General features: G+C 39.2%; 2 protein-coding genes across 8 annotated transcripts; both read right to left on the bottom strand.

Moving 5' to 3' along the window:
* Positions 1-3,436: 3,436 nt before the first annotated feature.
* dbnlb (drebrin-like b) lies at positions 3,437-11,896 on the bottom strand. 7 transcript variants are annotated; one of them, XM_026188074.2, is made up of 15 exons: positions 11,737-11,896; positions 10,046-10,101; positions 9,708-9,820; positions 9,551-9,625; positions 9,085-9,234; positions 8,018-8,095; positions 7,559-7,710; positions 7,397-7,451; positions 7,178-7,249; positions 6,799-6,922; positions 6,390-6,506; positions 5,994-6,080; positions 5,729-5,787; positions 5,560-5,647; positions 3,437-4,767 (listed from the first exon to the last, which is right to left on the bottom strand). In XM_026188074.2, exons 1-15 carry the CDS (start codon positions 11,817-11,819, stop codon positions 4,631-4,633), a joined length of 1,446 nt encoding a protein of 481 aa, XP_026043859.1. In that variant the 5' UTR covers positions 11,820-11,896; the 3' UTR covers positions 3,437-4,630. The 7 variants fall into 7 exon arrangements, with proteins under 7 accessions (XP_026043859.1, XP_026043861.1, XP_026043862.1 ...); XM_026188076.2 differs by lacking the exon at positions 5,994-6,080; XM_026188077.2 differs by lacking the exon at positions 6,390-6,506.
* Positions 11,897-13,968: 2,072 nt separating this feature from the next.
* ube2d4 (ubiquitin conjugating enzyme E2 D4) lies at positions 13,969-18,585 on the bottom strand. Its single transcript, XM_026188390.2, has 7 exons — positions 18,306-18,585; positions 17,026-17,089; positions 16,916-16,947; positions 16,744-16,821; positions 16,542-16,647; positions 15,995-16,088; positions 13,969-15,872 (listed from the first exon to the last, which is right to left on the bottom strand). The coding sequence occupies exons 1-7, from the start codon at positions 18,327-18,329 to the stop codon at positions 15,827-15,829; spliced, it is 444 nt and encodes a 147-aa protein (XP_026044175.1). The 5' UTR covers positions 18,330-18,585; the 3' UTR covers positions 13,969-15,826.
* Positions 18,586-20,832: the final 2,247 nt, after the last annotated feature.

Here is a 20,832-nt window from a genome sequence, read left to right as displayed (position 1 = left end):
AACATAGGAAGCTATCACTTATTAACATCAGTGCTTAAGTAGGTAAAAAATATTTCTTTAAAGCAGACGGTGTCAAACATAGGGCCCCGGGACCAGATTCGGCCTGCCGAACACTCCAATCTGGCCCAATGGAAAATGTGAGGGAGGGCATAGATTTTGAAGTAGCTGTAAGTTCCTGCTGATAAGGGCCTCCCCCATGACCACTCATAGTGCACTAAAATAACTAGATAAACATTTAAATGACTAACAAGTTCCTGTTTTTTCATTCCATACCATAGAAATATCTATTTTTTTATAACAAAGATACAAAAATACATTTTCTGTGAATAAAAAACCTTACAAACTTTCTTTTTTAATTACTGTTCATTCTGGACAATGTGCTACCAGAACCTTTCCCGTAATTTTACACTTTTATTTCTTACTATTTAAGCCCAAAGAGTCATGCTAAAAGGTTTCCTGCATTCCCTGCAGCAGCATTTCATTGCACTTCTTATTTCATTCAGTGTGTAGCTAAATTAGACTGTTAGAAAAGCCAGTTTCAATGGTCTGGCCTGCTTAAGATTAAAGTGGGCTGTACGTGGCCAACAATGTAAACTGAATCACAGAGGAATGCTTGTTTACTTCATGAGCAAGGGAAGATATGGGGACTATTTTTCACATAGAGGTCTTATACTCTGACCACATGATGTGCGTTCTGACTCGTAAGATTTGAAGGTTTCTATAATAAAGCTAATAGGATCTTTATGCATATATATACATATATCTATAAAGACTTTTATATGTAAGCTATTGCATCTTTTGCTCGTTGCGTACTGTCCCTTAAAAAAGGTCACACCTGGCACATTTACTTCAATCAAGCTGCTGAACCACAGACTGTGTATCTTTGTGTGTAATCAATGCTTGCCCTATATATAACGGTGAGGCTAGGCTAACTGTGCAGTCAAGTTTCTTATTATTTTAAAAGGTCAGCTTTATCTGCTTGTTGCATGTACTGAATACAGGTTTTCAAATTTGCCAGCCTTACAGCAGATGTAAGGTGAATCATCATTACACCCGTAAGGCTGTCCAGCGTTAAAAAATCCCTGTCACGCATCAAGTGACAGCACACTTATTCACATGTGTGACGGAGGAAACATAGGGCCAAACAAAGTATAGGTAACATAAAACACAGCAAAGATAGGAGTCATCCAAAATCCATGCAGGCTACAGGAGTGTTATTATGCAAGTAGGAGTGTCTGTTTTATTGACATCATTCGAGTATATTCAGAATGTTCGTTTTTCAGTGCATCATGTCTAAAAGGTTAAACTTTCCACTGTTACTAGAGTGGGATGTATGCAAACCTGAAATGGCATTTTAAAATTGCACCATTTGGGTGAAGGTGTTTTAGACTGGATTCACTCATGTATGCGCCTTTGACTCATAGCAACTTATAGAAATTAAAGACATACTCTAAGTAGTAACATGTAGGTAAATGAAAGCTTTGAAATTTCCTGGCAGCTGCAGGGATTTAAGCCCGTAGGTTGTATTTTAAGGAAGTGTGAATGTTCTACTTCTTTAAAACGGTTTCTACTGACCATTGCAGAAAGATATCACGTTTAAAAATAAAATGCCAGGATATGGCAGAAACAGAATTTTCCACTAGAGATGAGTGCCCCCCCCCCCCCCAAAAAAAGGAAAAAAAAGTGCGTGAAAGAAAAACGGTCATCTGTCTCCTTATTACCAGTTATGAGTCAGAGTCTTGAGATTTCCTGCAACTCGGGATGCACTGGAGTGACTTTTCAACACAAGTTGTTTTTCTTATTTGAGTAATATATATATTTTGTTGCTCTTAATTTTTTTCACCTGAATCTCATTTTAAAAGTGTATTTTCCCCTTAATTTTCCTTTTGCTATGTCACACACAGCAAACCTATATAGATCTCGTGATAAAGCACCCGAGTCAAGAGATGCTGCACTTGACGTGATCCACATTTCCTCCGCATGTTTTTGATCTGTTTGAAAGGGGGATGCCCTATTCCTCCATCTGTTGCGGATAGAGTGTGACATTTCAAAATGATTAACACTTCAAATGTCAAAATAACCAAATATCTACAAACTGCCCAAATTTCAAAGGGCTTTTTTTTCACGACTGATAGTCATGTTCTTGTTTTGGTTTTTTGAGAACACGAGCAAAGCTGCTCAAAAAACAGTGGAAGACGTGATCGTAGCCGTTAAGACAAGCTGAGAAAAAATGAACTTAGAAATATCAGGTGTGAGAAAATGTTTGCGCCCTCCCCTTGAGGATTTATAGGAAATGTATCTTAATTCCAAGTAACTGTGACAATGAATTTTGCAGAAATCTTGTGAGCTTTTGTATCTCCTGCCGCTGAAAACAAACGCACAGACCTGATGTGCAGATGAGCAAAAACATCATTCGTAAGAATGAGAAAATCCCCAGCTTTTCATTTGTGACTTTCACTGACATAAACACTGTGAGGTTGAGAGGAGGGCAGCTCAATGTAAATGAGATGGAGAGAATATTGTGATTTCAAAACACTGATTTCCTGTCTGAAGTGACTCACTATCCTGGGAACAATCTGCAGAGTGTGTAACTGGCACATAACGATTCCAGTCACGGTGACAAATGGTTATTAAGGAGGCTGCAAAAAAATCCTGCGTTTGCTTTTTTGTTTTTGTAGATTAGGGATTTTAAAAAGATCTGCACCTCTCCCCGGTTGTTTTAGGGATCGGCACGGATCTTCAGAAGTGAACTCGCAATAATTTAAAGCAGAGGTTTAAAATTTAGTTTCTAGATTGTGTAGGCGTATGTGGAACTTGTCCTGAAACTAAACTGGCTGATTAATTTCTTGACAAGCCAATATTAATTTACATTAGAAAAAAGAGTTTCAGTTAAAATTTTGAATTTAAACAAGCTCAGACAAAATATTCATGTATTTAAAGCGAAGCAGGAGGAAGAAGCGCGCTCTTCAGACCGTTATTAAAGTGCCATCTCATTGTGGGAAGTTCTTTAACTGCATTTAAACTCAAGATACGAATGATAAAGGCTCATAAAAGGTGAGAAGATATAAGGCACTTATGTGACACATGCAACGAAGAGGCCTTGTGACAATGTGACATTGCTAAAACAACAACAGAACTGCTCTTCTCTGGAAATCAAGTTTGCAATATTATAAAGCAGGTAATTTCTTCACTTGAACACAAGATTTAACTGAAGGATGTGGGAGAAGCAAAATCTGATTTTCGTGTGAAAATGAAACCTATGCATTAGAGGTGAATTCCCCAGCTGTTGTCTCATTCCAGGAAACTGACGTTAAAGCTTGTGTATACATCTGAGTTCCTGTTACACCTCTTAAAATCCCTGAAGGTTTTCTATGTTATTTCAATGTGTTTCTAATGTACGCCTGTTTAAAAAAAAAAATAACAACATGACAACACAGATTGCCTATTTATTTTTATTATGAAGGACGTTTGTGCATTACAATAGACTCTGGAAAAAGAAACCTCAAACATGAAACATTGGAATGGATAAACAATGCCCTTTGCTATTTGCGATCAACTCATTTCTTTCCTTTTGTTAACTGACCTCAAAGTTCAAAAGAGCAAAACATTTTGTTCCATGATAAAAAATAGTGGTCTTGCATAAAATGTGCCGACAAGCTGCTTAAACGTGTCAATAAAATGTTATCACTGCATTAACGCCCCGTCATAATGGCACCATAATATCGTCACTTATCGTCAGACATCTATTATACACTCAGTCAACCTCAGTCCAGCGAGATCCAAATATAACAGAACAGAAATAATGCTGATTACGCCTTCTTCTTTTCAACTTCTCCCTGAAAAGTTCAATATGTTCAAATGGTGAAATGATGCGGCCCATATGAGGAAGGAATTGAAATGAAATGAAAGCAAAAACGTTTGCTCACAGTTAAAAAGGAACCACTTTATGCATTTCCTACTACAGAGCCTACCACTCAGAGCACAGCAAACAAGTTTTGTTTTTTTTAAATATGTAATTAACCACAGTCGTATCAGTAAAGGTTTCAAATTCACACAGGATGCAAATTCAGTCACATAACAATAATAATAATAAAAAATTATTCAGTCTGCCGGTACAGAAAGGCAAAAATCAAGGCAAAAGTTTATTCTGTAGCTGGTACCACCACCTTTGATTTTTTTTCTTTCCTGAAATGGAGAGGAGCAATTGCTACAAAGTAACGACGAAATTATACCTGAAATCAAACTGAAGCCACTTTGGAAGAAACGTGAAATAGAAATGCTCACAACAAAATTAAAGAGGCTGACACTGCATCACATTTACAGGACTTAATTTTGGAATGACAAAGGGAGGTGTTTGGTTGGCCTGTAGGTCTTCACAAATCCCTACACTATGCCATCACTTGCTTATAACATCAACGATTTAATGGAAATACTTTCTTGAAATCAAAAGCTTCAGGCCCGCGATGACCATTCATGTTATTTTTATCCAGGAAGTGGAGGCTCATTTGCTTCACTTCAGCCTGATATCTAGTGTGTGAGGACTGACGTTGCTGTGTGTCGTGTTTACTGCAGAGGTCCTACGGGCCTGCCGCTCCGATCGATGATCGGTGGGGAAAGCGGCGCGCCGGGCTTACATGACCTCCACGTAATTGGCCGGGAACATTCCAAAATGGCCATCTGGGCCGTAGCCTCGCCACCAGCCCTCGTCTATCATCTCAATCCCGGTAATGATGTCGTCGGGGTCGAAAGAGATCTCTGTGTCATCAGCTAAAAGAAAAGAAGTTTGGGTTTATTTTAAGAAATTTCTCAACACATACTTCAGTCAAACTTCCTAAACACTAAAACCATCAAAGGTGTCACTGAAAGTGCTCTGGCACTAAAATAAAACCCCATGATCTCAGATTTCAGGACTTTTCCTAAAATGGGTTTATTAATCATACAGTGAATTCTAGGGTGTGTGGGTAAAAAGAAAAAACACACCTCTACCTAGAAGCACCAAAAGAGTCATTGTGACCCTGATAGGCATCAGTATGAAATACACACATTTTAACATAAAGGCTGAATTAAAATGAGTCAGAGCCAGTGAGGTGCGCTTGACTTAGATAAAAGATGAATAGCTGAAGGGCTGAATAGGTTGGATATCTGGGATGTTGAGCCAGGGCAGCGTGGATGCTGCAACTTCTATTTTCATTCTCCCTAATCTTTGTTCACGTCCCCCTTTTCTGTCACTCTTTACTGTCTTTTACCCGTTTATTTTTTTTACAAAACATACTGCTACTTTTAGGGTGACTTTTCAGCGTCATTTTCAACTTAACTGAGATACTGAAGCTAACTGGAAACAACAAGCACAGCGAGATAAAGCAATTCTGAACTCTGCATTACTTAGTAGCTACTGTGTGAGAGCTGCTGATGACTGTCATGTGTAGTAGGGATAATTAGGTTTTCCACAAAAAAAATTAATATACACCCATATTCCTTCTATCAAGAATGTGTCCCATAGATAAATGGCCATGTGTTGGAATTTGGTCAAATATCTAAGAACTTTAACCCGAGACTGACCAGCTTGGTAGTCGTATAAAGCTCTCGCACAGATGCCTCTGTCTGATGTCTCCTCAGCAGTCACTTCATAGGTGTTAGTCTCCTCTGCCTAGGAGAGAACAGAGAAATTGGTTTTAATAGTGGCTGCTTATGTCTATCACTGTCCAGCCAAAGGTAAGTAAACACTCACTTGAGGAGGGTCTTCATAAACTGGCTCTGTGACGCACGAGTTAGCAGTCGGTGCTTCTTCTGGAATAGAGAGAGAACTGTAAGAATGAGTGTGTGGGGGGCCTGGGCTGTCAGCCTTACCAGCAGGTTTCAGGAACAGCCTTTTATCAAGATGCAAGTTTAGTTATTTTATCACAGCAAATCACGACAATGTGTTTATACTGAAGCAGATGGAAGGGTTGGGAAAATGATATAAAGGATAACACTGCCCGTGAAATGAACCCCACCTTGCTGCTCCTGAGGGGCTGCGTCCTGCTCATCATACTCACACCGGGACGGCCCATCATCATCATCATCACCACCACCATCAGGCTCTTATCACCCAAAACACCAGCACAGACATGCATGTGGAAGACATTCACAAGAGCACACAAGCTTAAATTCCACCACCAGGCTCAGACATAAGGGCGTTCTTGGTCTGCTTAACTTAAGGAGTATCAAAACAAGTCTTAAGAAAACAGAATGGAAGCATGACTCATGATGAAATGGCAGATTACAAGAAATGTGAAAGATGAGACACCAGAACAACGAGACACGAAGCGATTCGCTGTTGTTAAGTGTCAGTCTGACACCCAACTTGTTGTTTGTGTGTGTGTGCGCGTGTGTGTGTTTAAAGCTCACACCTGTGGCATGGACAGGAGAGGCAGAGCCTGCAGGTACAGGAGAAGCTTGGCGCTGAGGTGAGCTGGCTCGCTCAGATTCATACACTTGCTTAGACAGAAAGGGGCTTTGAAGACGCCCTGAGCAGAGATGCACATTGAGCCCCCAGAACCCCCCAAAAAACAAAACAAAAATTGAAGAGACAGAAAACAAAGACCAGACAGGTTGAGCAGAGGAAGAGACAGCGTTATGGCGACAGAGTTAAGTATGAACTACGAGACAACTAGACAGTCTGATGGAACATTTCAACTATGGAAAAGGACAGTGATGGGGAAATAATCACTTACAGAATTTATACCTACCACTACCTGAAAAAGATGCTGACATTCAATGATTTACATGACCAAGTCGTTGTTTACAGTGCGAAAATACCTGGCTGAGGGCTTGCAGGAGCAGCAGGAGGTACATCTGAGTCACTGGGAGTTATTCCTCTCTCTCTCTGCTTGAACATTTCTCTGGGGTTCACAGCACGCTGAGAGATGAGAGAAGCAGCCTCCTGAGAGGAAGAAAACCAATAATATGTACAAAAAGCATTAGACCGAGGTCGTCGGTAATGTGGTGGAAAGCGTTTGTCAAACGACACAAAAATAACAAATCAATCTGAAGATTGACGTCATACGAGACAGAAGCTGGAAGAGAGGTGCGTTCCCCTGAGCATCAAAGGGCTTACACTGGATTAGAGATTTTGATTTAGGCAAAAGAAAAGAGTAAATTAGCCAGAAGAAGAGCACTTGGGTGAAGGGGAACTCACATTGGCCTTCTCCACAGATTCACCTCTCTTGACTGCTCTCGTCTGGGCTGCCTGGTTCTCCTCCTGCTCCTCCTGATAATGTTAATATCAATATTGGCACTGCTGACTTTGCTACCTTCCTGACTTGCGTTTAGAAGGTGTAAGAACCACCAAAAAGTACTCAAAAATGAACACGGTTAATTAAATGTAGTCGTGTCAGTGGCCCAGTGAGGCACTCACCCAACGGGGTTTTTCCTGCTCTCTACTCTCAGCTTCCTGCTGCTGCTGGTACTTCCTAATTAATAATGAGAAAACAGAGAAAATGTCATTTGAACCTTTGTTTAAAAAAGAAAAGATAAAAAGAAACAATTGCAAACTGGCCTCATTATTAGACAAGCCTACTTTTGTTGGTCAATTTGAGAGGACCTCTCCTTGTCCCTTTTTTCCCTCATCGCTGCCTCCTTGGCCTCTCTGTCTTTCCTCTCCCTTTCCAGGTGCTTGCGCTCCTCCTCTGCCTTGCGCCGCTCCTCCAGTCGACGCTTCTCCTCTTCTTTCTAAAAGCCAATCACAGCAACAAGGTCAAACGTCACAGTCGTTGAAAAGCTTGATTTTACAATGATTAACAAAAGAAAACTGCTGGGAAATTAGCACCACCAAAAAGTTGTAACTAAGCGGTTACTCATCACAGTTACATTTGTGATGGAAAAGGCTATGTGCCATGTATTTTTTATAGAGTGAAAAATACATGGCACTAAGGAGCTTAACAGAAAAGGCAGGATGTGTAATATGTTAAAATATTTGAGGCATTTCTTGCATTTTCACAGAGATAAGAGACAAGTACATATTGTTTAATGAGTGTACCTCTGCCTGGGCCCAGAAGTTGTCTTTGTTGGTCTTTCTGATTTCTGACATGGCGTTGGTTTTCTGGTAGACTGAGCCCTGTATGACAAGGAAACAAACATCGATATGCCGTCCAGTGTTGGAAGAATTGCCAGACTAAATTAAAATACAAAAAAAGTATTTTATTTCACAGGTTACTTGTGGACAAACTTCATAAACACATCATATATGACACAAAATCTAAAAATCTGCTCAGCTTTTAATCAGTGCTGTGTCATCACTTTGTCATCATTCCCAACACAGAGCGCAGTGGAAAGGGCGAGACTGTACGCTGCTGACACCGGCGGTCAGCAGCACACAGCAGCTGAAATGCAGAATGAGGCCAGGATGTGACAGGATGCATGAAGGCCTGGCTCGCCTTTCCTCAATATGAAGCAGCTTTCACATCACATTAACAAGGCTAACTGATAAACCAAAAAAAAAAAAAAATCTGATACATCAAAGAGCGCTGAAGAAAATCAGAACAGAGGATGACTCATTTTATAATATGTGCACAAGTGACCAAGAACAATGTTGCCTTTGTTTATTTTCTGTGTGAACGTGACTGCATTTCCACACCAGGGTGGCTTGAATACACTCTTCCTTCTGCATTCTCACTTGGCACACACGCACTGTGCAAAAACAGTGAGAGATCTCACACAATCACTGCATGGCACATTTTCAATATAATGCAGATTGAGTTCACCGTGAAAATGCTCATACAGCAGTACAAGTGCCAATATTTGGATGTCTGGATCAGCAGCTTCATTTCTGTGACTGTTTATGACTGAATGCAGATGTTTGGGCAGGGAAATGATGCTGAAACATGTGTGCAGAGGTAGACTGTGATTTGTAAAAGGAATAATGACTATTTTTAATATGGATCCAATTAACTCTTATAAATCAGATTGCAGATGACCATTAAACAAAAAAAAAAAAAAAAAAAAACCATTTAAGATGTGTGCATGATCTGAGATAAAGGAGTCTAGTTAAGATCTAGTTCACTGCTTATCTTGTTCTATTGTTGACAGGCAAGTGGAAGTGCATACCACGGGACCCTGCGGACCGCTGTCCTGGAAGCGGCTGGAAGCTTCTTTGTGGAAGCTGTAGTTGGCTCCTGAGGCTTTAGCCACCTTTTGCATAATCGACTCGGGCTCCACATCCTCCTCTGCTCTAGCATTTATTGTGACATGGGCCCCCTGAAACAGCAAAGAAGAACAGTTCCTTTTAAAACACAAAGGAGGACACCCTTCTAGTTTCATCTTGGTTCCGACACACAAACCAGCCACAGCAATGAACTCCTTGCAAGTGTGGCATTAATAACACTGACATCATTCCAGCAAAGCTATTACATTAATGACAATTCTAGGAGCAGGAATGTGTATCCATTTACTGAATGTCATGCGGTAAAGTCAGCATTAAGGTGCATGCAGTTAGGCCTCCTCTGCAAACACAAGCAGACAGCAGTACAAATTCCAATGTGTATTTGAACTAGACTCAAAGGTTTCACACTACCTTCAGAAAATTGGACATGGCACTGACATGATTTGCACATATTCCCTTCCTGGCATCCTTAACTCCCTCTCCAGTCTGAAATGCAACAACATTTAGAGGGTTAGTGACCATAACAGAGACGGCAAACACATGTTTAATAGCTGAGTGTCGCTCTGACCCAGTTGATGAGGACATATTTGGGCAGGCCGGAATTTGGATCCTGGACCCGGCAGAAAGCATACATCACTTTTCCACTGTTGAGTTCTTCAACCAGCTCTTCCAGTCCTCCATCTGATGCATAAACATCGTGGAAAAGTCAAATGGTTATTGTGGTTCATTGTGTAACTGTTGGCATTTTTCCCCATTGCAAATCATGGGGTGAGAAAGCAGAGGCAAGCAGTCCTTTTGTGCTGATATTCCAGTACCGCTATGCTGACGGTGGCATTCCTGCACACATTTGCTAATATCGTGTCGAGATCATAAAAACTTGATTAAAATATCCACATGGTTACTCACCCCCTTTTTCTGCCAGTCGGATGTCATCGCTGTTTCCCTCATAGGTGAACAAGGCCCTGTATAAAGCACCAGATTACACCTAATTACACCACTGGCTGAAAACAGATCCCACAGACAGAAAAGTGGATACGCATCATTTCACAGTAAACAAGAGTTGTTTTGCAAACCTATTCAAAGTATCACTTAAGCCCCATTTACACACGATACAGGGGAAACAGGTGTAGTGTAAACACTGCTGCAGTTTCTAATCCTCATTTCTAGCAGCCTTTTGAGTAATCTTTACAGGCCGCAGGCCCAAGAAGAAAAGTTCCACTGAAATTTCTTTGCTGTGAAAATCCTAGTAAAAATAAAGACTAGCAGACCTAAACAAACAAGCTTTAGTTAATACATAGCTCCATTTTCTGTGTGTAAATACATTAAAAATGGAGGCATTTGAAGAAGCCTTTCATAGAGTCTGGTTTTTCGTGTCGGGGTCAGTCTAAACGAGTTTTTGTGGGTTATTTGTATGCAACAAAATATTTATTTAGGTGATGAATAGCAGGGGAGTTCCACATGAAGTTAACAGAGATTTGGCTGATATGAACTCATAACTGCGTCAGTTTTTAGTAAGTTGTAGGTAGGTGTATGGTGTAATTCAGGGACGTGTTGTGACATTCTTATTTCACTTGGCTTGGAGATCTCCTTCCAGAGACAACCCAGGATGCATTTATGATTTATGAACTGATCTGTTCCTCCACAGAATTCATAAAAAGCAGCCACATGTTATAATGCTAATTATAGCTCAACACAGGCTGCTAATTTAAGCCCAACAATAACGCTTACAAAGTAAAAATCCAGTGTGCTGTGGATTTTAAAGGGCATTTGCTTGTTATCAGGACACAGCACGTAGCAGTTCATATCAGAGGAACTTGCTCACTCCGAAAGTTCACTTCTTTATTCTACATTTACTTAATCCTGTTAGCAGCACCATTTAAAAAAAAAAAAAAAAGCAAATTGCTGAGCTGGTAGGCGGTGGCTGTCGACTGCTTAAAATGAGGGAAGAAAGGCAAACATTGGTTTGATGAGAGACATTTTCAGAGTCCACACAGAGCCAGTAGTCCTCTCTCTGAACACGTCCTCTCGGGGATTATCTAATTCGGGTCATCATTAAGCACGGCGGCTGAACTTCAACAGGTTTAAATTTCAAACCACAAACACTTTCTGTAACGTTGGGTAAAACAAAGAGGAAGTTCTAGTATCACTTACTGGTTATAAATTACTTCTGATATGTTACCAGGAAGTGGGCAAGGACGCTAGCGACTTACCTCACGCCCTTTCATGATTTCATTTAATTTGAGCTAAAAATACAGTCAGAGCATCTTAGTTGGCTCAGTATAGCCGTCAACTGACAACACTGTAACTAGCTATCTCGTTAGCACATCTTTAAGGTTATTAATCAACAGATCACCAATAAATGTCAGAAACTAAACTCCTACATTATACAAAGATGACTCTTAATAAACGTTATCGGTTATATAAAAACTACAAACTCTAATGTGGTTCCCAAACTACCATTATTTCTAGGTAACTGGCTAAGTTTATTTTACGATAGGTTAAGTTACTTGTCGACTCGCTCAAAGCTAGCCAACAATGTAGCTAACAACCTCCCTCGTACAAACAGCTAATACTGCTATGAAAATGTTTCTCCTTACCAGTTGGTATTGGATTTTTCATCTACCACTTCTTTATATGCAGCTGTTAATGCAGGGCCATTTTTGCTGAGGTTAACTGCCATCGTTATTCTGAGTACAGCTAGCCAGCTAGCTACCGGGATGCGCCCTTCCTATTGGGAGGAGTGGCAATGATGCTGCTGACTTTCAGCCGGAGGAGGGGGGGCTAGTTTAGCCTAGAGGCTAGATGTCAGCCATGGTAATGATAACAGTGTTGTGTGCGTTGTTTCTAATAATTTACCGGGTCGACTATAATTAGTTGCAGCGATGTTTCCGAAAAATCATGATGCAAATATCAAAGGTTTAGTGAGATCAGACGAAACTGACCTTTACGCAATCACTGCTGTCTGCACCGCAAAAATCTCCCATAATGTTACGTATCAAACGTCCACAGGACCAGTAAAGGCCTCACCTTTTACTGGGAACTCATTGAAATAAATTAGAAATTCAAAATTTTAACCCTACAGTTATTAGAGCATATTACATGATTTTTTTTTTTAACTTGTGTAACTTTAAAACAAACAAACCAACAAAAAAAATGGTGCAAAATATATGGTTTCTCTCCCGTTTAAGATATACATTTCCCCCAAAAGTGTCTATATAGGAAGTATAGGAAACAACTATAGGGATCAAATGTAAAGGAAAATTATGAACATTTGTCTTGATTCACACTGGGAATTTTGATAAATATATCACACAGGCATCTGCTTCTCAATACCTGGCAAAGCTGCTGTAATATGGTGATAATGTGCTTAAAGTTAATTCACTGAACTGTGCATGTGCCCACACCCTAAACTAGGTTGTGATACTCTATGGCAGGGTTACTTGATGTTCTGGCATCCACAAAAGAGCCGAGTAGACAGCTCCAAAAGAAAAGTAAGACACATTTTAGTCAATATCCAACCACAGTGGAAGGAATCGTAACAGTGAATAAATTTTAGCAGTAATAGGACTCACAGTAAAAATAAACACCAGTGTATGTAATTTAGGTATAATAAAACCCGCTTTAAGGCCCTAAAACAAACCAGATCACACATTTCTCTATTTCTACCCTGAAAATGTCTTCATAGCAACATTTAAAGGACTGAGACATGAATCACTGCTGTGACTATAGTACATATTTCTCTCTCTCTCTCCAGAGATGAACCTAAACTTTTATTATAAAATAAAGGAACCATTTACCATTTGTCTTTAAGAAGTATTTTTTTAAAAAAAATGTCTGCAAAATGTTAATTGAATGTCTTTTAATGTCAAGTCAATGCCAACTCAAAAAAAAAAAAATCATAAATACCCAATTTAAAATCCCCCGTGATGAGGAACAAATGCAAACAGGTGCTGCAGTGGTTGCCAAAAGCATTGTAAATGAGTCAGAGAGCACTCTGCTGGACAAGCTGTGAGGTGACACCATTTCTAAATGACCCCAAACATATTTTTTCTGATTATGTTGGGTACAGAAACATTGTGTGATACGCTGAGAAATCAGTCAGGCTCTCCATGAAATGACTGCAAACAACAAGAAATCAAGATGAACTTTATTCATGTTATAACAAGGTCATAATTATCTTGTGTAGGTTACGCGAAGACGTGACTGTTCATGATGGCAGTTCAAGCACACATATATTCCAGATTTTAAGATGCGTGAAGGCTGGTCCTGCATTCAGTAAAAGCTAAGCTGATTTTTTTTTTCTTTAAACAAAACATTGTGAACTCTTTATGCAGGCTTCCAGTTCTACTGATATAATGAATCACCCATTTTGGGAATACAGCCCTGATAGCAAATTTACAGTTTATATGACACATTCTCTCTCTCTCCATATATATATATATATATATATACACAAAAATGAGGGTTAAGGAGGGTTAAGGCTAAACTTTTAGTCAGAGGTGTTAGGCAGATGAAATTCAACGAAATCCCTGATATTCTGCAAAATGGCTGAGAAGGATCACCAGAGTGCAAAGCATGCCAAGCTGCCTATATGAAACCGTAATGAACACGTGGGTTAAAGGAAGTCAATGTAGCATTACTCATATTATGAACTGAGGCTCTTGCTGAATAGTTGGAAGATACCCAGCTTTCTAATAAATAAATAGCTAGATGAATAAACACCAATGCACACAAAGACTGGACTTGTAGTATTACAGCGGAGGTGTCGGAGCATTCGGTGGGTACATTTTCAAAACATTTTAGTATATACGGTATACTTTTAGGACAACTTGTTTTGACATGTTTTTATTTTTACAGTAGAATATTAAAAATCTATAGTCAGCATCTAAACAATGGTGTTAATTCTACAATCAAAGCTTCTTAAATAATCATGCTTAGCTATTTACCTTTCTGTATGAATCTATTAAATAATAGCTCAATAGCAGAAATTTCTTGCTCCTAATATCCAATAATTCCCTTTATACTGGCAGCGTCGACGCACTGAATTGTGATTTTTGACAACTTTTCCAACTACTTTGTCCAACAGTTACAATGGATTATCTTACTATTACATTATGACACATCAAAATCGTGCTCAATATTCATGACACAAACGAGAAAAAAAAAATCTAAACAAAACAAAAAAACCCCACACTTTCAAAGATACAATTTAAAAAGAAGAAGAAAAAAAAAAGCCAAACATTATACCCTAAAAAAAAAAAAAAAAAAAAGGAAAAAGTTTACTGTCAGTGTTGCTTATTAATGGAGGAGGAAAAAAAAAAAAAAAAAAAAGCAGAACAATGATGAAAATGAACATAAATCCTGATATTTAAAGCATACCAAACTGTAATGTTATGACTGTAAGTGACAGAGAGCTGCAAAACATCAAGTCTGTTCAAAAACAGCATCATTTGCAAGCTGTTCACAACCACACAACAAGTCGCTTTAAAAACACTGAAATAAGTGGAGAGAAATAATGAGAGTAACAGTATGTTTCGGACAGCATATATTTCTGTGCAGCACAGACCCATTGTGGTATGTCTTTGATCACACTGCAGTAAGTTGCAGTCAGTGATGGGTCGTTATTTGAACAGAACCGCAAAATTAGGCAAGTGCTATTTTTAGAAGTCGGACTGTGTTAACCCTGATCATTTTTCTCACCATGGGTCACCGCATGTAAAAGGCTGATGATCTTCTTAAAGATACCTGAGTAACTGTACTGAGGAAGTGGCGCACAGCTATGACTGCACGACAAAGAGTAGCCACATTCATAGCTACACAGCATAACATGTTAAACAGCAGTAGTTTTTGAGCACTATGGACACCAGCCGTCATTTATTATTCAAGACAGAAGAACGATGGCATGTGTGAGAAAGATGGAGGTGGACGTTAACCTACCCGCTAACTTATAAACAGCAGCTCCCCAGTGTTTTCAAAACAACTCAATACTGTTACAACTCCAATTGCAGTGGATGATGGAGACAAATCCTTCTTAACACCTTTCACATTGTTTCAGGGCAGAGACAGTTACGTGCCAACAGATCAGCTGCTGGTAATGGCACTGCACACTTTTGTGTTCAACAGGAAACATTCTGTCTAAATTGCACATCAACATAACACAGAAAGGCCACCAGAAAACATGAAATACAGTAACAAGACATCCAGTGGGGTGCAGATAGTACCTCTGAAATGAAGGGAGAAATAATCTCCTAAATCAAACATTTTGTTTCTGAGTAGCACGACGATATGACTCAATGATGGTAAAAATGATGCTTATAGAAAGCAACAATTATAATGATCATCACAATAGCAAGAGTAACAGTTTAAAGTCTGAGTACGGTGGTAGGGATTGTAAAGAGTTTTCTGGTATTCCATGTGGGAGTGCTTTAAGGAGTCCATTAGGTCCTGCTCAGCAGATCCATACAAGTCATGAAGCAGAGCACACTGTATCAGCTCAACACACACAAAGCCAAGTGGCACTGTACCTCATAGTACCGCTTCCTTCTCCAAAAAGTGGGCTGTTGTTTAGTTTACCCCCCTCCCCCAAAGTCCCCCAACTACTTTGATGCTCATTTACTTCAAGTTACAAATCATCTGTGTTTCTTTTGTTCTTGTAGTTCTGATCTCGTTCTGATCTCCTTGGTGTTCTCACATTGCATACTTCTGTGTCCATTCTCTTGCTAGTTTGTTGTACCTGTAAAACACATGCAATGTGAAAAGTTTAACTTAACCTCAAACTCAGAAGTTAATCTTGCAGCATGAGTGTACCTGGCTGTGAGCTCAACTGTGGCAAAAGCAGTCATGTTTTACACTTACTTTTCCCTGTCAGCCTTGTACGTGTGGGCGATCTCTGGTACCAGCGGATCATCTGGGTTTGGATCGCACAGAAGAGAGCAGATGGACAATAATACTGTGGAAGAAAGAATCAAAGTTAAAAATCTTTGAGAGGGGATTTATTATAGACATAACTGTGTTCTACTCCTACCATCAGCACAGCAAGATGTCATTTTAACTTCTTAAATAATCAAAATCACATCTAGAAGCACTCCAATCATTTCATATGTGCCATTACAAATAAGTTCAATAATAATTTGTTAATCAATCACTACATCGACGCACTAGCCCAAAATTAGCAGATGAATTGGACCCATCTACAGTACAATCCAAAGAAACGGAAGGTATAATTTTACGTAGAGTGTAATTTTATGTTATGGCTTTGGCATCATTTCAATTCTCTCAACAAGCAGGCAACAATCTGTTTATCATAAATCTGTTGGCTAAATCTTTTTTTCCCCAAACACTTTTTGGCTCATGTACTGGGTATATGTACACCCACACCACACATTTTAATTTATTTTTTTACCTTTCGAAACTGTAAGTGCAGGTGACCACTGTGACCTCAGAATGTCCAGACAAATACTTCCATTGCTGTTGATATTTGGGTGGTAAATTTTTGTTGTGAATGCAACCTGTTCCAAAACATAGAAAAAAAATGATGTAAGGCCAATTATATGACAGAATAAATTTAAAAAATAAGAAGCATTGTGCCTCACTGTTTTACTCACTTTTGGTGGTTTAAAGGGGTAATCCGTTGGGAAGTGAATGGTGAGGAAGAACACTCCACTCTGATATGGACTGTCACTCTGTTTAAATAGGAAGAGAAATAAAGTAAGGGGTCATGATTTTCATTTATAAGCGCACTTTAACTGTATTGGGTGTGATAAGTGTTTCACTTACTGGACCCATTATTGTTGCCTGCCAATGAAACACTGAGAGGAGGAAAAACAAAATTATGTAAATCACACATAAATCTTCAAAGATTACTCAACAACTGTTAAACTACTTACAATCCTCTCCAACTGGTCCAGCAGAGCACTGGGCAGGAGGATCCCTCTGCAGGTCCGACAGTTCCTAAAAGTCAGGGTAATTACAAAGTGAATCAGAACGTTTGAAGTTCAAAGAAAACACAAATTAACTCTTGATGTGATGCTATCACAATCCATGTACCAGCATACTGGCACCATCAACAGTTCTTGATAGACTACACAACAGTCTACAAAACACTGCAGTCTCTGTGTACATAAATAAGAGATGAATTCAATCGTTAAGCATAACCTGGAGGTCTTATGAGCCACTAACGCTGGTAAGTGAAACTGGTGTGGGAACGCTTTTAGAGTGCCTGCACTCTAAAAGGAACAATATTATAACACAAGATGCTGCACTGCAATATATATGTCATAAATATTTTGTCCCACCCATATGTTCCATCTGACAGGCTGTTTTATATAGAAATAACACATCTGTAGCAGGAGAAAATAGGCCAAAACTGAAGCCTCATCAGTAGTTTGATGAACTACATACCCACGGATTAAAAACATTTATTTTAAATTAAAATCTAATTCTCCTCCCCCCCAAGAGGCATGCTGTGATATGTAATTAACTCAAATCAAAGCTTGGTTGAACACAGAAAGATATTCAGCAGATATTCAAACAGAAATAAGGCCCGTTATTAAACATCTCTTGAATGAAAGCCTATCTATTCTGTTATATAAATATACACAGTGCCCTGCTCCAGTGCCCCATTTGCCATTCCATATATGGCAACACTGACACTAGGGTTCAATTTTGGCAACCAACAAGCAGCTGTCATTCAGCAACATCATCAGCGACAGTTACTGATACAACGATAAAGACAACTGTCCGCCCACTGATTTATCAACAGGTCATCTACATACCCAACAATAATAAAAACAAAGAGCACACACTCAATAATGTCAAAGCCGAGCTTTACGTTGCACTGTGAAACACAACTAGAAACACTAACAAGAGTGCTTAGTAACCTTTCAGGAGAAAAAGGCATAATTTCACACAAAGAAACATTTAAAATAAACAGCGTGTTTGTTAACTGCGACCGTTACTGTAGCAGTGCACCAATGGGGCCACCGGTGGGTTAGCCATTCTTTGTCTATAAATTATTTTAAACAGGAGCAGAAAAATCAAGCTAGCACTGCTAATTCGACCCAAAGAAAAGTTTAGACACAGGCAACATCGTTACAGAGGGGACTCAAGCTTAAAAAATGTATATATTGAAGATATGGCTAGCACTTGTAAGCAAATATACACTCACCTTCTGAATTCTTTTCAACGCCATTGCTTCAATGGCTATGCTAGGTAGCCTGTCAGCTAACAGTTAGCACTTCACACATAAAATTTGGCTTCTGAGGCCGCGTACTTTCAAATCTCAGTGTGCGTATAAACGACAAATGCCGTCTAAGTCTGAACGTTTGGTTTCTAGTATAAGCAATGTGACCAACAATGAGTTATATGTTGATCTTTCTTAGGAACAACTGAGCTATTTTGCTGCTGTCTCCTTCTCATTACTGCTCTTCTTTGGGTGCCTGGCAGCCAGTTTAAATATCGCGAGACTTTACTTAAAATTCACGAATTGACCGACCTACAACTTCCATTGTTGTAGTTCAAACTGTAATTTAACCAGTTTCGAGTCACGATAAAAGTAAAAAATCTGTATAAATAAAAAAGAAAACTAGAGAAAGAAATCTGATTTCGATTTGTTTAAAAACAAAAACTATTAAATTAACGTATTTACTTTTTTGTTTAAAAAATGTATTCATATTTTAATGATTTCATGATTTTTGCTTGCTTGTTTGTTTTAAAAGCACCCAGACAAAATGAAGCGTGATCCCTCAATGCGCATCCTTCAAGTTTAAATAGACAGACAGTGGCAAGCGACATGTCTTCAAGCATTATTACACACAAAGGCTTCAACAATAATTGAGCAGAGGTGTCCACAAGATGTCACTGTTTGAAAACAGCTAATGCACAAGGAAACCACATGGTCAGAATAGATTATGCTGTTCAACTTTTACTTTAAATAGTTTTTCGGGGTTTAAAGCACAATTTTTCTAACCAAACACTGCACTTCCCAGAATCAAAGGATTGTATTTTACAATGTTGTTTCAAATTATTTATTTCAAGTGCATAACAATCGATGAGTAAAGTACAATGAGGTCAAACACGTCTATTATTTACACGCACATAAAGAATAGAGAAAAAGACTAAAGAATTGTTCATTCAATACCCAATCACTGTAAAGTCATATTCATTTGAGTCAGCTGCATGCTCCAGTTTCTGCATGGCCTTGTCTTGCAAAGCCTCATGAGCTTCTCTTTATATGTCTTAAACAAGAGTGAAAAAAGAGCTCTCATTATTTTAGTGAGTATGCATGAATGGCTCGCAGTGTTCATTCTTCTTAAATGGCTGATTCAGTGTCAGGTTGAGGATCCTATCGTCAATGTGACACTGAGAGGGACCATTTTCCTTTGGAAAACTGAAGATTCCTTCAGATAATATCTTATTGTTTGCTCATCTCTGTGCTCTCAATGACCTGCCTGTCCTCGGGGCTTGCCTGTAATCAGATTCAGCAAGCAGCAGAGGTAGCTGAAGTTTTGAGTCTTGTGCAGCAGGGGCCTGAGTTTGTCTTCTTGGAGAGGCTGTTTATCAGCATGAGGTTTTCAGACAAAGCCAAGCCTACACTGTTGGCTTAAGGCCTCAGTTCACAGAGCTCGCCTTGCTGTACAGTTTCCTGTGAAATCTCAAATCACAATGATTTGTTTGCTACTGTGTCCTTCAAATCTATAGGGATTTTGTAGTTGACATAGGGATAAGTGCAATTAAAGGGGGTGGAGGGGATGCTTAGGGGATGAAGGCAATAAGTAAAATGTCTCTGTTTCAATAAGGTAACAGATCATTGACCTGTATGGGGAATTTCCCACCTATACCCAGAGGTTGAGTTTTTAGTTACATGACCGGTGCCCCAAGTTCCAGTGATGTATGACTCAAAGTGTGAATGTGTCAGAACTGGGATGATATGGGTGGGGGTAGGAGCTTAGCTGACCTGTCTCATGTGGGATATAGCCTATAGTGCTGTTATTTGAAACCACGGGCTCAGCAGACTCCAGTGATCTGTCTTTTTGGTCACATGAATCATCATTAGTCGAAGTTCAATTATATAACAGAAAGCATTCCACTTATTTTAGCAATCATGCAAAAGCTGCGTCTGTGCCCATGCTCCTTTCAATGGCCCTTTTCCCATGGCTGCTGTGACAAAGCACATATATTCCATGTCATTTTCAAAATTAACTTAAATGGGTCTTACTAATGTCTAAATTATCCAATAAAAGCGCAACCAATTAATGCTGAGCACAAGCTTTGCTCACAATCCCCAGAGGTGTTCTACCTTCAGGTCAGCCTGTTAGCTTTCTGAGGGCTCTCTTATGGAACAAAGATCTATTGTTCATGCATACTAAGAGATATTTGTTCGCCCCTTGTATCAATGGTCTAGATTTGATTATATACTCAGGCAATATGTGCAAGTAGTACTCATGTTTGCAGTGAAGTCAGCACTCTGCACAATCAAATAATTCTTGAGCTAAGAAACTGGAAAAAGGGTCATTATGTATGAAGCAATCACTGTTTCATGGTTCATTTCCTCAGCTGTGATTTGATTTTGCTTGTCAGTGTTAAGTTGGCCTTTGACCTAGAAAAATCTCCAAATTGCTCCTCAAATCTTCCTTTTTTTTTTTTTTTGCTTCTGTGGGTATCTGTGAATTTTACAGCTCGCATCAATAAGTAAA

This window comes from Astatotilapia calliptera, chromosome 12, assembly GCF_964374335.1.
Source record: "Astatotilapia calliptera chromosome 12, fAstCal68.1, whole genome shotgun sequence".
NCBI classification, from domain to species: Eukaryota; Metazoa; Chordata; class Actinopteri; order Cichliformes; family Cichlidae; genus Astatotilapia; species Astatotilapia calliptera.
Note: the sequence above shows the minus strand (reverse complement) of the source record. Positions and strands in the feature narration are given on the sequence as shown.

Excerpts from the sequence above, each read along its gene's own strand:
- dbnlb (XM_026188074.2), bottom strand. The coding sequence starts at position 11,819 with ATGGCAGTTAACCTCAGCAAAAATGGCCCTGCATTAACAGCTGCATAT. Across the intron at positions 6,923-7,177 it reads AATCTGTGGAGAAGGCCAAT|GAGGCTGCTTCTCTCATCTC; the intron begins GTGAGTTCCCCT and ends TCTTCCTCTCAG. Across the intron at positions 6,507-6,798 it reads TCCTGCAAGCCCTCAGCCAG|GGCGTCTTCAAAGCCCCTTT; the intron begins GTATTTTCGCAC and ends ATCTCTGCTCAG.
- ube2d4 (XM_026188390.2), bottom strand. The coding sequence starts at position 18,329 with ATGGCGTTGAAAAGAATTCAGAAG. Across the intron at positions 16,948-17,025 it reads TGGACCAGTTGGAGAGGATT|TGTTTCATTGGCAGGCAACA; the intron begins GTAAGTAGTTTA and ends TCCTCCTCTCAG. Across the intron at positions 16,648-16,743 it reads ACCCCTTTAAACCACCAAAA|GTTGCATTCACAACAAAAAT; the intron begins GTGAGTAAAACA and ends GTTTTGGAACAG.